The sequence below is a fragment of the Seriola aureovittata genome, chromosome 7, assembly GCF_021018895.1.
Source record: "Seriola aureovittata isolate HTS-2021-v1 ecotype China chromosome 7, ASM2101889v1, whole genome shotgun sequence".
Taxonomy (NCBI): domain Eukaryota; kingdom Metazoa; phylum Chordata; class Actinopteri; order Carangiformes; family Carangidae; genus Seriola; species Seriola aureovittata.
Window position 1 is genome coordinate 15,400,991 of NC_079370.1, and position 13,908 is coordinate 15,414,898.

General features: G+C 41.7%; 1 protein-coding gene across 13 annotated transcripts in view; it reads right to left on the reverse strand.

Annotated features, from left to right (window-relative positions):
- Positions 1-13,908, reverse strand: part of LOC130172493 (titin-like) — a 32,000-nt gene that overhangs the window by 8,985 nt on the left and 9,107 nt on the right. For 10 of the 13 annotated variants that reach the window (XM_056381255.1, XM_056381254.1, XM_056381256.1 and 7 more), the window contains exons 2-25: positions 12,260-13,542; positions 11,492-11,776; positions 11,236-11,340; positions 11,003-11,121; positions 10,143-10,361; positions 9,856-9,943; positions 9,334-9,486; positions 8,891-8,988; positions 8,267-8,439; positions 8,059-8,175; positions 7,098-7,355; positions 6,788-6,919; positions 5,793-6,659; positions 4,843-5,073; positions 4,534-4,758; positions 4,226-4,450; positions 3,862-4,095; positions 3,501-3,743; positions 2,938-3,132; positions 2,539-2,772; positions 1,953-2,144; positions 1,062-1,267; positions 676-744; positions 498-542 (exon numbers count right to left, since the gene is read on the reverse strand). In XM_056381255.1, the coding sequence (XP_056237230.1) occupies positions 498-542; positions 676-744; positions 1,062-1,267; positions 1,953-2,144; positions 2,539-2,772; positions 2,938-3,132; positions 3,501-3,743; positions 3,862-4,095; positions 4,226-4,450; positions 4,534-4,758; positions 4,843-5,073; positions 5,793-6,659; positions 6,788-6,919; positions 7,098-7,355; positions 8,059-8,175; positions 8,267-8,439; positions 8,891-8,988; positions 9,334-9,486; positions 9,856-9,943; positions 10,143-10,361; positions 11,003-11,121; positions 11,236-11,340; positions 11,492-11,776; positions 12,260-13,534 (5,988 nt within the window). In that variant the 5' untranslated portion in view covers positions 13,535-13,542. The remainder of the gene's footprint in view (positions 1-497; positions 543-675; positions 745-1,061; positions 1,268-1,952; positions 2,145-2,538; positions 2,773-2,937; positions 3,133-3,500; positions 3,744-3,861; positions 4,096-4,225; positions 4,451-4,533; positions 4,759-4,842; positions 5,074-5,792; positions 6,660-6,787; positions 6,920-7,097; positions 7,356-8,058; positions 8,176-8,266; positions 8,440-8,890; positions 8,989-9,333; positions 9,487-9,855; positions 9,944-10,142; positions 10,362-11,002; positions 11,122-11,235; positions 11,341-11,491; positions 11,777-12,259; positions 13,543-13,908) is intronic. The other 3 variants (XM_056381259.1, XM_056381257.1, XM_056381260.1) reach the window with 2 other exon arrangements.

The window sequence follows — 13,908 nt, forward strand, 5'->3', positions numbered from 1 at the left end:
AGAACTTAAGGTTCTAGAGGACTGATTTAAGATGAAACTTTTTATAATGAGCAAAGAAATAAAGAATGGTGGAAAGACAGAAATGTGATAAAACACCATTTATCATGCCCCTTTTTAGTAAAGTGCATTTAAGCTATAATCATGCATGTGTACATTCCAGGGTTTACGACAACAACAAGCAATGAGAAGAAATGAATGCCTTCTTAACTTTTAAACAGTTTATATGTGTAAAACATACTTTTAGACAAGCATGATCTCTTCATATTAAAGTTACGGTTACTCACTGTTAACATATTCTATCTATTTGTGCATTTTTCTACCTCTTTAAATATATTGTACGTGAATCGAACCTGATGTGGTTTTCATTTAAGACCTAGCCGTATGGAAGCACAACATGAGAAGAGGGTGAAATTAGTCTTTTGGATGAGAAGCTTGATATCATCAGAATGGAGGTGGAGAAATGGCTACGGAAACATATACGTGGCTCAAAATCTGACCTTTCGCATTCGCACCACCTCCGTGCTTGTCACCTCAGACCCGTGCTACCCCAGGGAGGAGAAAGGAACACATGTTAAGATTCCCTGCTTTTGTTGGCTGTAACACTCAAGACATCAGCCATAGTGGAAACATATCTTCTATGGGATGACATGCAAGAGGCCAGTGTCTGACACTAACCTGGATGTCCCCATTGATGGTAGATAGCAGTGAAGAGTCTATTGCTCCCTGGTCCCTCCACACTGCTGGCTACAGCAGCAAGAGAGACACAGTTCACACTCAAACACAGAGAGCAATCTCTGCTTGCTAGCATCTTTCATTATTTAAGACTAACAAGTATCTACAATAAAAAAAGTTCTTAAAGTATTATTTACAATCATAGTACCTATGAGGACACATCATAAATAATTTGTTCATCTCTCACTGCCACCAGTGTCCTGTTAGACATACATGGTTTACATACATACAGCATGTGATGCTAACTTTTTATCCTACAAATAAACTTTAAGACTTCTGCTAAAATGACATCACCAACGTGAAAAACAGTGATCACATAAATTGAATACCTTGACTTCAGACGCAGCCTCGATCTTTGAGGGCTCCACAGCTTCTACCGTGACTTCCAGCTTTCTTTCCTCCTGGCGGATGGTCTTGATTGGAGTGGAGGTCTGGGGCTGGTCGAAAGGGGCCATGGGGATTCCTGCTTCAGCCAGAGCAGCCTGGGAGAAGACCGGAGCACTGACAGGACGGGTGCCCCTTTGTGTGCTCACCACTGGACACAATAGAGACCAAATGGAAATGTGAATAAATCGAAATATGTTTTAGCACAATGTGTTACAAAGGGATTATTATTAATATTGATTTAAGATAAGATTCTATTCACATTCAACATGATCAAATCCTCTCAGAGAGTACAATGCACATTGAAACAGGTACAAACATACAAATACAGAAACACACAATAGCGCATCTATGCAAAGATCCACATCATACTTACACTCTCAAGCCTCTATGATGAGGTACATGCGCACACTGCAGGGGTATACTGTACCTTAAATTCTTCGTTGACTCCCTTTTATAAAGGACAAGCACGTTTTCAGAACCAGAGGCGGGCCAGAAGCGAATGTTCACAAAGAGCAAAAGCACAGTTTAGTTCTTGTTATGATCCAATGATGGATGCAAAGGCAGATGATGTTAGGCTGCAAAGAGCTAAAAAGCTCAATGAAGGTGAACTGGTGAAATGCTGAGATTAAGAAGACATTATTTCTTCACTCTGCAAAACATAGCACGGTTAGAGGTCCTTGAATAACAGTGAATGTGCACTGCCAACTGTGGACCGTGCGTCCTGTAAGCAGGCTGTGAATGTTAATAAGCGTTTCATGGAGCAAAGAAAGCGCGACCATGTGTGAGCTGTTCATCCGCAAAACTACAAATCAAAACAGGTCAAATAAAAATACCTGACTCTTTGAGGCCAACATCTAGTAGAACAAACCAATCATCATTGACATGTGTGTGTGTAAGTGGACGTCTTTCCTCCAGGATCCGTTTCTCAAACAGTGGTCTTGTTTCGGAAATAGCAATCCTTGTTTTATCCATGGCAGTTGGAACTCTGACCTCTGGTGGGAACTGGATACGTTGAGGGACAGCAACTAATACAAAAATACAATCAGGTATTGTTGTCGAAATAAAGTACAAATGATTTACTGAACTGTACTGTACTGTGCTTACTGCAAATTACAAATGAAATGGCTACCTATAGTGTTGAGACACAGCAGGTGCACTCATAAGAGGGCAGATCAAATGTCAAAGAATAACTGTGCATTGCAAAACATACTAAAATAGACATGTTTGTATGCATACAAACTAAATCATTTACATTACAAATATACAAGAATAAACCAATTATTTTCCACCATATCCACCATTTTCTTTACATAAAGATAAATAAATCAGATGCAAATTTATATAATTGTGTATTTTTTGATGGAGTTAGGTCTGGCCTTTTAGCACAGTGTATGCAGATGCTTTGGCAACATGAGGTACCTGATCGTGTGATAACAGGCTTTTCTCGGATGATGTCGAACAAGATGAACCAGTCATCACCTCCTTCTCTCTCTGACGGAGGTGCAATTTGGATTTGTCTCATTTCAGAAAAACGTGTCTCATCTTGCCTTCTGTCCACACCAATTATCGTCTTCTTCCATGTTCTAGTCTCTGTGCTTGTCACCTCAACCTCAAACGTCTTCCTCATATCCCGAATTATTTCAACAGGGGCAACTGGTACAAACAGACAGAGTCAAAGGAACTGAGTAACCCTAGTAAACCACTGCACAATGTTTAGAAGCTAGTTAGAAGCTGCTGAAATGCAACAATTTGCAGAGTAAATGTCATAAAATATAATGTTTCACAGTGACGGGGTGCAAAAATACATTAAGTGAATACCTGATGGTAGTATGACTGCTTCTTCACGAATAGCATCAAACAACACAAACCAGTCATCATCTCTCTCTGGTAGTGGATGGGAAGGCTGTGGTCTAATCTGGTCAAGAGCAATCTGTTGCGACTTCCTCTCTATGCTTTTCACTTCCGTTTGACGTTCAACACTTGGATAAATTTGGCTGGGCACTGTCAGAGAGACTGAAAACAAACAGAATTTAAACTTTTGCTCCAGCCACAGAGAATCTGACAGAAGCCTTATAACTGTAAAACAGAAATCATTTCTGGATAGCTTCAGGGATTCTCAGTCAATTGGATTCCAGTGAGGCCATGCATGAGATTGTGTCGGGAAAAAAAGCGAGGGGATGGGGTTGTTATGGGACTGTGGAATCGCACTACCAGGTGATTCAGGTTAGCTAGCATCCATGCGCTTTTTGGAGCCTCCCTTCAGTAAAAGTTCATCCATGCAAGTTAACGTGAATCATCCGGTAGCTTGATGTGCCGTTCATTTGTAAGTCTCCTTTGGTGCAATATGTGTGAAAAGAAAAGCATTTGAAGGCTGTGTGTACCTGGAGCCACATATGAAGTTTCTCTGGGAACAACATCCAGCAGCAGAAACCAGTCGTCATCCCTCTCTCTCACAGGCTGGGATATTTTCATCTCTGGAATAATTTGCATGGGAAGCTTCTTTTCTTCCTCCTGCACCACAGTCACTTCAACTACAACCTCCTTCTTGGACTGCACAGCTATTGTTTCAGGCACAGCAGAAAAGCCTTCTTCACGATAAACCTGAACATACTCGGCCATGGTAACTAATGACAAAGAGAATGAAGGAGCACTGTGAGACACTTAAGCCAAAGAGGTGACAAATTGAGCATTTAAGTCCATAAGGAGGGACTGAGGAGGAGCATAAGAGAAAGTTGGCAATACCTGGTGGCACAAATGATGGTTCTCTAACGGGACGATCCAATAGCATAAACCAGTCATCTTCTATTTCTCTCACAGCCTGTGGCAATGCAACTTCTCGCTTTTCACTCAGCCTTTGTTTTATTTCTGCGTCTTCAACTACAACCTCCACTTTTTTTTCCCTCTGCTCAGTGGTTGCTACTTGAATCACAGAGACAAATTCTTCTGGTGACACTTGAACACGCTCCACGACAGCAACTATGACAAAAGAGATAAAAATCCTCAGACAGTACTCTCTTTTTTAAGAATAAGTATAACCTCTGCAAAGCTCTGAATGATTGCTTGCTTTTATAAAGCTGCGAACCAGTGCAGGGGATTTCAGCAATACCTGGTGGTACATATGATGTCTCTCTGGGAACAACATCCAGCAACACAAACCAGTCATCATCTCTATCCATCACTGGCTGTAGTGGGATCTCTTGTGGACGTCTTGGTGCCTCTTCTATTATCTTTCTCTCTTCAACAATTATTTCTCTAATCTCCTGAACTGCTGGGGCTCCAATCACAGAGACAAAACTTTCTGCATCCACCTGGTCTCGTCCCTTCAAGATAACTGATACGAACAGAAACAGTTTTAACGTAAGTAGCAAGCACAATGTGAGGCATAATAAAGGCTCATGGGGATTTTAGCAATACCTGGTGGTACATAGGATGTCTCTCTAGGAACAACATCCAGCAACACAAACCAGTCATCATCTCTGTCCGTCACTGGCTGTAGAAGGATTTCTTGTGGATGTCTTGGTGCCTCGTGTATTATCTTTCTCTCTTCAACAACTACTTCTCTAATCTCCTCATATACTGCAGATCCAACCACAGAGACAACACTTTCTGCCTCCATCTGGTCTCGTTCCTTCAAGATAACTGATATGAACAGAAACAGTTTTAACACAAATAGGAAGCACAATACAAAGCATAATGTAAGGCGCAATGGGATTTTAGCAGTACCTGGTGGTACATATGATGTCTCTCCGGGAACAACATCCAGCAACACAAACCAGCCATCATCTCTTTCTGTGATGGCCTGTGGTGGCGGGATCTCTGGTGCATGCCAGGCTTCCTCTTCTCTTATTTTTCTCTCTTCTACTATAATCTCTGTTTTCTCCTCAACTGTTGTAATCTCAGGCTTTGAGATGACATACTCGCCTTTATCCACTTGAGCATGTTCCACAGTGGTAACTAATGATGAGAGTAAAGACATAGAGTCTTTCAATGTGGGAGCAAACTTGCAGTGATAAAAAGCTTATATGAATTCTGACTTGCAAGAAACTATACCAACTATACCATCTAGGTATATATATATATATATATATATATATATATATATATATATATATATATACTGTATATACTGCAAATTCAAAGTCAAACATCTCAAGCACCTCATTGTAGCAGCTATCACAATAACAATACCAAGAAAAGAAGAAAAACCTAGTTGGTTAATATGTTAGTAATGTTTGTTTTATTGTTTAAACTCTCTGCATACTTGAGTAAATGAAGGCTGTAGCCATTTCTGAGCCTTTGATATCCATATTTTCCCGCTTTTGCCCCATTAGGATCTATCTATTATTGAGCTATAATCAACCAAATGTTTTATGTCAGCTTTACTGTCATTACTTCCACTACACTGGGTTCACCTGAATGTAACCCAAACCTATACCCAGCACTGACAGCCCTTTCATAAATGTCCCATTCTATTTATAAGCAAAAGTGAAGAGCCATCACAATAAGACAGGAACCAGCCTGTTGAATTCTCCTTTAACTTCAGATGATGTCTATTGAATCTAAAGAGGATTTTATGGACAGATGGACCAAAAAATAAGGGAAATTGCAGTGATATTAAAATATTATAGAGATTAGTAGTGGTCTAAAGCTGTTTGCACAATGACATACTGTACCTGGTGGTTTGGAAACAGCTTTGTATGGAGGCCGGTCAAAAACTATGAACCAGACATCTTTATCTTCCACCTGAGACTGACCCTCAGCCTGAAGCTCCTTTGTGACCTCTCTCAGAGTTCTCTCTACCAGTAGATCCGTCTTACGCCACAACTCTTGTTTTTCTAACCTCTCGTCTGATATAACACCAGCCTGTTCCTGCATGTCGTCTACATCTCCCAGTTGTTGCCCTCTCTCATCTACAATAGTCACTCTCTTCATAGTCCTACGCTCCGCCCTCTGAACTGTAATTAAAGAAGTGGTGCCAGCGACGTCTGGAGAGCCAAGCTTTTCCTCCACCTCATTTTTCCATTCTTTTTCTATCTGGCGTAGCTTCTCTCTCAAACTATCATCTAACAGAGTCTCGGCTGTCACCTCTTTTTCACTCTCCTGCTTCACCTCAACCTCTTCCTCCTCAGGCAACAAGCCTTTTAAAAACACCTGCTTTATTTGCTCTTCCAGTTCATCCACTTCATCCTCCTCTTTTGTTTCTATCATCCTCACAGATTTCTTCCCCACTCTTACTGTTCTACCTTCCATGTGCATTTGTTTTTCCCTCTCCAATTCTTGTTCTTCTTCTTCTCTTAACTTGTCTACTTCCTCCTTCCCCAATTCATCCTCTATCACTTCTTGAAGTCTTTCTGCCACCTCATCCATTTCTTGAAGCCTTTCCTCCAAATATTTCACTTCCCTCAGTCTCCTTTCCAAAACCTCCGCCTCTATCAGTTTGTCTACCAAGGTCACTGATTCCTGAAGCCTGTCAATGACCTCCTCTGTGGTCAGTTCCTGTTCTTCCTTCTCCTGGAGCTGGAGCTGAGCTAGGGGAGAGACTGGGAGGAGCAGGGGTGACACATGAAACAAACCAAAAATTGGTTCATAATGCAGGCTGTTACCATATTTTACTAACTGCATTTGAATTCCATAAATGTTTGTCATACTTCCACACAAAGAAACTCACATGGTTTTTCAACACTCTCAAGCGAAGACAGGGTGAAGATTCGGTCAAAGTACAAGAACCAATCATCTTGCTGTTTCAGCAGTGGTTGCAAGAGCCTGTCCATAGAGTTCATTTCTGTCAAGCTGAGCTCAGCTGACAAAAATCAGAGAAGCAATGCTCAGCACTTTCACAGCAAATGAGAAAAAAAACTACCAAATCTCAAATTGCAAACAGCTGAAAATAAAAGGCAGAACAGCGCTACATGTGTGGTTTATATGAAAGCTTTGGGGAATAATGCAGCATACATATAGTGGCAGATGTGTGAAGATACCTGGCTGTTTCACGAAATCAAAGGGTGGGATAAAGGGAAAAGGAGGATGGCGATACAACAGGGCAGACCACTCGTCTTGCTTTCTCCACTGCTGCTGCTCATCAGATGGCAGCTCCTGCCATGGCTGACTGACTGTCTGGGTGATGGTTTGAGAGCCATTCTGCCCGGTCTCAGTGTCCTGCCAGGTCACTGTGACCGTCTGAACAGACTGGCCCTCCTCCCGTGACTGAGTGAAAGTCTGCTTGGACTCCCCTCTGGCTGTGAAGAGATGACGAGGTGATAGCAGTTATGTAATGTTTTGCTTGGGAGATGACGGCCGCTGTGAATGTTTCACAGTGCTTCAAGCGTGTTTTTGACTATGGTTAGTACAAAGCTGAATGAAAGATGCCTCTCATTCTTCAGAACAAGAACAGATAAAAAAAAAAACTGGCCATAAATGTTGAGCGTTTACAGTTCCAACTTTATCCTGTTTTAATGACAGCCACTGGAGTTGCAATGAGTGAGTCAGTCAGTTATGATGTTGAACATAAAGATACAAGCCAGAAGCAAATGCAAGTAGTTGTTGTGCAACACACATCAAGCAGCAACTTCTGAAAATGCCAAAAAAAAAGAGGAACAGTAGCTTCAAGACTGGAAATGCCTCTGTGCAGTTAAACATTTGAGGAAACTCTTTTTTTTCTGTAGAGTTCACAGTGACCAAAATTACCCTGGGATCATGCCAGGGAAAGTACAAGGTGGGTGTCATCATCCGCATGTCAGATTAGGTCACCTTCCTGACAACTAAACCATTCGTGCCAAAGCTGAGGGGTAATGTCTTCAAAGGTTTACGGGCAAGAAAGCAAATGATCCAGAAAGGACGGGAATGTTAATTGATGCGATAAGGATGTTTGTGAGCAAGAATAAAATAAATGCAGCAAATGTGCCAAAAAGTGGCGGCGCACTTCCACACAGTTCCTGGTACCTGGGAATTCAGATGAAGGCTGAGGTTTGTCAGATTCCAGCATCAATGACCAATCATCAGCCTCAGATCTGGTTGATGCTGAGAGCTGTTGCAGAAACTGGAGAGTGTCATCTCCAGCTGCAACAGTGAAACAAGTCAGAGGGTTGTGTTTATTATGAGATGCATATACAGTGAAACCAAGAGTGGTTCACACACTTCACACACATACCTCCATCTAAGTTACGGGACAACCTCTTGCTCGCAGAGCGTGTGAAGCGAGGTGCTGGGCGGTCAATCATGGAGCTCGCCTGGCGGGTCTGGGCCTGAGTTCGCCCGCTGTACCGGAACTTTGAGCCCAAGACGAGGAAGCGACGTGATGAGGGTGGCTCCACTGTCGAAACCCTGAGGGACAGTTATAGTAATTTCATTTTCATCCACCCAACATTTAATCAATCTGACGATTTCATCAAAGTGACAGACTCACATACCTGGGGTGCAAATACAAATTATATTAATATCACATCACAAGATTTTGCATTCCCTACAAATTGGCATAGTTGTGTAAAAAGCTTAGCAACAAGTTTGACCTTGATCTTATTAAAAAGACAACAATTTTTGGGTTTACTTCTAAACTCAGGACTAGATAGATAGATAGATACTTAATTTATCCCCTTCGGGAAATTCATGGGTATGTAGCTTCCTCTGTGGTTACACTGCCACGGAGCCGGTGTAGGGATTAAGCTTCAGAGACCTGTTAGCCAATTATCTAGGGGATAGGCAGAACCTGAGAATGACCTCTGTTGCCAGGCAGGGTAGTGTCATTCAGAATGAGGCGAGAACGACCTGCTCTTACCTGAAGAAGGTATGGTGTTCAACACAAACTTTCCACAGCTTCTTTGAGGCTTTGTAGTTGGGCAGTTTGAAGCCAATTGTGCTTTCATACTGCTCTTGCTGTAGGTGAAGAAACAAATATAAGGTCAAAGCGGAATACAATGATCTTATGTTGAAGACATTATTCTGCCATGCAGCATGAAAACATAATGAATAAACCAGAGTTGGGAACTTTAAATCTTGTCAAATTTGAAAGACCGTTCATGAGCAAATCCAACAGTAATCTTTAGGGATTTAGTAGAAGTAAATTCTTCACACCATTCCAAGGGGGGTAAAATAAGGGGGTTAAGACTGAGGACTGAATGTCAGTGGATGCAAGATGGAGTCTGGATGAGGTAGAAAGACAAGATATATAAAAAAAAACAAAAAAAAAAAACAGAATGTCAAAATTAAGTTCAGATTTACCTCTGATGGCCGGATCTTGATAAAGAAGCTGCTGCGTTTGTAAGAGATCTTAAGCACTTTGGGCCAAGGGAAACGGTTGATCCTCAGCTTGTCCTTGTAAACCATCAGACCACTGGAGCAAACCCCAAGTGTAATGTCAACACCATCCAGATCCTGCATACACAAAAAAAGATGTGACATTGTATCACTGCACATCGTCACCAGTAGCCCGCACTTCCAGTAAGCGGTCACTGGGGGGCAGACTTTCTCACAGTAGGAGGCCATGGAGTTTGAGGTCATGGAGTTCGAAATGTTATTAATCTCTAATTTTTTCTGAAAGGAGGCTGACATCAATTTTGTAATTAAAATTTGGATGCTTCTTATGTAAGACAAGCATGCTGCAGCAAAATGTTGACATGCAATTTAAAAATGAAAGGAAGTCAATACATATTTGAACAGAGGACTTTAGATGAAAAACTAAAGATTAATAAAAAAAAATAAAAATAAAAATAAAAAAAAATCATAATTAAAAAAACACCATACCTTGGCTTGGTGAAGGTCAACTCCATACATGGCAAGTTTCTTGGCATTTTCCAGAAACAACATGTCTGCTTGGGCTGGACTCATTGACCTGGAAGCACAGATGGGCAGTCTTTTACAGGACATATTTTACTGTCAAGATTATTTGAAGGACTTGTCAAAGCACTGAAGATGCAGAGGCCCTGAACAGTTTCTGTCTGTTGAATTGTGCTTACTCAAACTTGATGAAAGTCATGTGTTAATTTGCCATTGCTATATTGCGCCAATCAATGCCCATCCCTTTTGATTACCTGTATGTGCGATGCAGCTCCATCACTTTGTCCTCCAGCTCTTTGGTTTGTCCAGGTGCCAGATTGAGGTCTTTAACATATTCTGTTCCATGTACTTCTGGGTCATACTCCCCAAGCTCTGACTGGGCTGCGTAGGAGCCCAGCAAGGATAGTGTGACAAAGGAACAGGGAAGAACACCAAGCATAATGTCCTTCCTCAGCTGGAGACACAGAAAGTACCTGGAGGAGATGTGAATGAAGAAATAAGAAAACTTATGAAAGAATGACAGAAATACTTTATTCTGAGATAATACAACATTTCATTGTAGTAACAACATTTTTGGAAATATGCCCTTTCTTGAGAGTAAGAAGGACGAGACAGCTCTCATGTCTGCATGCCAAATACAAAGCTAAAGTCAAACAAGTGGCCAGCTTAGCTAAGCATAAAGAGCGGGAGGGAACGGACTCACTAACATGTTATATGTCAGTTGCTTTATCTTTACAAAAAAAAAATTAAATGTAAAGATGAAAAGTGACAGGGCCACATGCTGTAACTATTACTTGGTGAAAACAGCCAGAGGCAGTAACTTCCCAAAGTCTTGTCATCCCTGCGAGGTTGCCAGCCAAGAGACAACCACAAATCCACAACTTTTTGTTTTTACATTTCAGCTTTGATACGGATTAAACAAACAAGATACAACATTACTGAGCTGTAGAGGCCAATTTCTTAATGCTGAGCTAACCAGCTGTTGGCTCAAGCTTTATATTTCACAAGCCGACATGAGAGTGGTATCAATCTTCTCATCTGAATCTCAGCAAGAAAGTGAATCAACAGATTTTGCAAAATGTCAAACTATTCCTTTAACACCTAAGACATTCACCTGGTGAGGTCTTCGGTAAGCTGAGCTGGATCAGGAGGGTAGAACTTCACGTTGAGTGTAAACTCATAGACAGCGCCTGAAACCTGTTTCCGGATCTCTTTTGTGGGTTCCAACCATGTCTGTGGAAAATGAGGGAAAAAAATTATCAACTGCTTACACCCAGTTTCTTGTCAGTGTCATGTAAAATACCTGGTTGTGCTTGATATAAAACCAGAGGAGAAAACACAGCCTACCTTGCTGGTTGGGGTTTCCCAGTTAGCGAGGCCAAAGTAATCTTTCTCCAGCAGGTTGACATGGTCCAATACCTTTGTCAATAGTTCCTGGCCTTTAGCATGTTTCTAAATGATGAAGAGAGACACAACAAGCAGAAAGCCACACAGTGGGTGAGATGTATTATTCAGTATTATTCAGTCCTCAACAATTTAATGATTAACTGGAGAGGCAGCCATTACGCAAACACAGGAGAACATACTGTAATTTGTCACTTACATCAAGCTCACACTCAAACTGAGTGTCATCCAGTAAGGTAACTTTGCATTGCATGGTTTTCTGACGTTTGGAGCCTTTAGCCTCTTCTGTCTTCTTCTCTGTCTTCTTTTCTTTAGAAGGCTTCTCCTTCTTCACCTCCTCCTCTGCCTTTTCCTCTCCTTTGACTTCTTTCTCCTCTTCTGCTGGTTCTTCCTCCTTTTCCTCTGTGTCCTCCTTCTTTACTTCTTCCACTACTTCAGGCTCCTCCTTTATCGCAGCTTCTTCCTTGTGTTCCTCCTGTGCTGGCTGGTAGAGTCAACACAAGACATTTGCAAAGTATGTCAAATACAGATGAGAAGAATGTGGGAGGACACAATGTACTTTTGTTTTAAATGATGACAGCACTATAATTAAAACAACTACAGATCTTAAGTAAACAGTATTTATACTACTGTTGATAATAGCTCAGCATGGATCATTTTGGCTTGAGACCAAGCTTTCAGCTCGACCCAGCATAGTTACTTTCGCTGAGCAAGCTGTCCACAACATTAAAAATTCATTACAAAGAAAAGAAAAACACATGCTCCTCTACTACAATTCAATCTGCCGTGTGAATCTGTATGCAGGAGAGCTCTATTTTTCATGTGTATCTGCAGTATCTGACAATAATTTAGGTTTACATTAGGGTGGTCTCAACCCTCTCATTTACCTCTCAGCAAGAAAGCAAATAATCATATTTTCCAAAATCCCGATCTATTCAGTGAAGGCTAATTTTTGTCAGTCACTCACCTGTGTCTCTGAGCTGCTTATTGAGTGCTGATCAGGAGCCTGTTCAGTATCTGGCTCAGTTTTGAGCTCAGGCTCTGGAGCAGCGATCGGTGCTTTCACCTGCTCCTCACTTGACCCTTTCACCTCCTTCTTTCCTTTGTTCTTCCCCTTCTCTTTTTTCTTCCCCTTTTCCTCTTCCTTCTTTTGCTTTTCCTCTGTCTTTTCTTCCTCCTTTTCCTTCTCTTTCTTCTTTGCCTCTTCTTTCACCTTCTCGTCTTCTTTCTTTATTGACTCCTCTTTCGGTTTCTCCTCCTCTTTCTTTTTGCCCTTCTCCTCCTCTTTCTTCTTTGCTTTTTCCGCCTCTTTAGCTTTTTCTTCTTCTTTCTTCTTTGTTTTCTCCTCCTCTCTCTTCTTTGCCCTTTCTTCTTCCTCTGCTTTCCTCTTTGCTTTTTCCTCTTCCTTCTTCTTTACCTTTTCTTCTTTTTCTTTTTTCTTTGCCACCTTCTTATCTACTTTTTCCTCCTCTTTCTTTCCAGCCTCTGCCCCCTTTTCTTTAACCTCAGTGGTCTCCTTCTTTTCTTCCTCTTCTTTCTTCTTCTCCAATGTTTCCTCCTTCTTTTCTACAGTATGCTGTGTTTTCTCCTCCTCTTTTTGCTCCTCTTTCTTCTCCTCTTTCTTTTTCACTTTTTCCTCTTCCTTTTTTTCCTCGTCCTTTTTCACTTTGTCCTCATTCTTCTCCTCTACTTTCTTCTTGGCATCTTTCTTTTTCTTTTTACTGCCCTTCTTCTCAACTTTTTCTTCCTCTTTCTTTTTATCCTCCTTTTGTTCTACTTTTTCTTCTTTCTTTTGCACTTCTTTCACCTCAGGTTTTTCCTCCTCCGCTTTAGCCTCCTTCTCTTCACTTTTCACCACCTCCACTATCTCCTCTTCCGCCTTGTCAGATTTTTCCTCTTTGTCTGCCTTTTCCTCCCTAGCTTTCTCTGCCTCAAACCCCTCTCCCTCGGAGCACTGTGAGCGGCGTTTGAGGAAAGATGAGAAGAGGCGAGACAGGCCTTTGCCAGCAGAGGTCCGGGTACGAGGCTTCAGCTGCTCCTCCTCAGGGGAGGTAGTTATGTCAGCTGGCCCAGGCTCAGAGGCCTGCCCCTGGGCCCTCTTGCTCGACTGCTCCCCCTCCGGCTCAGACGCTGCCGCCTCTGGCTTCTGTTTGTTCTCTGGTTCTGGTTCGGGCTCGGCGCCGCTGGCCTTCTGCTTGCCCTCAGTGTCTGCCTCACTCACTGCACTTGCCTCTGTTGTCATGGTAGCCACTGGGAAGGAGAACAGAAGGGAGTCAGAGATGGAGAAAGGTCACGGTGCTTCACAGAATGTGACAGCACAGCTATACTTGGAACACAACAAACAAGATTAGGTGCAGTGGACTATCAGCCTGTGTTTAGGAAATGGCAGGTAAATGTACTATAATGTCACTAAATCACTAATGTTCATGTTCAAAAACAAAAACGTACTGGTTCTATATCATTAAATTTCCTGCCTTTTCTCTTTAATATCATTGTGTAAATTACTTTCTTTTACTTTGTGACTTTTGGCTGGACAAAAGAAGCATTTTGAGGACTGTGATAGGCATTTTCTTTTACAACTTTATAGTTCAAAGAATAAATCTATTAATTAAAACA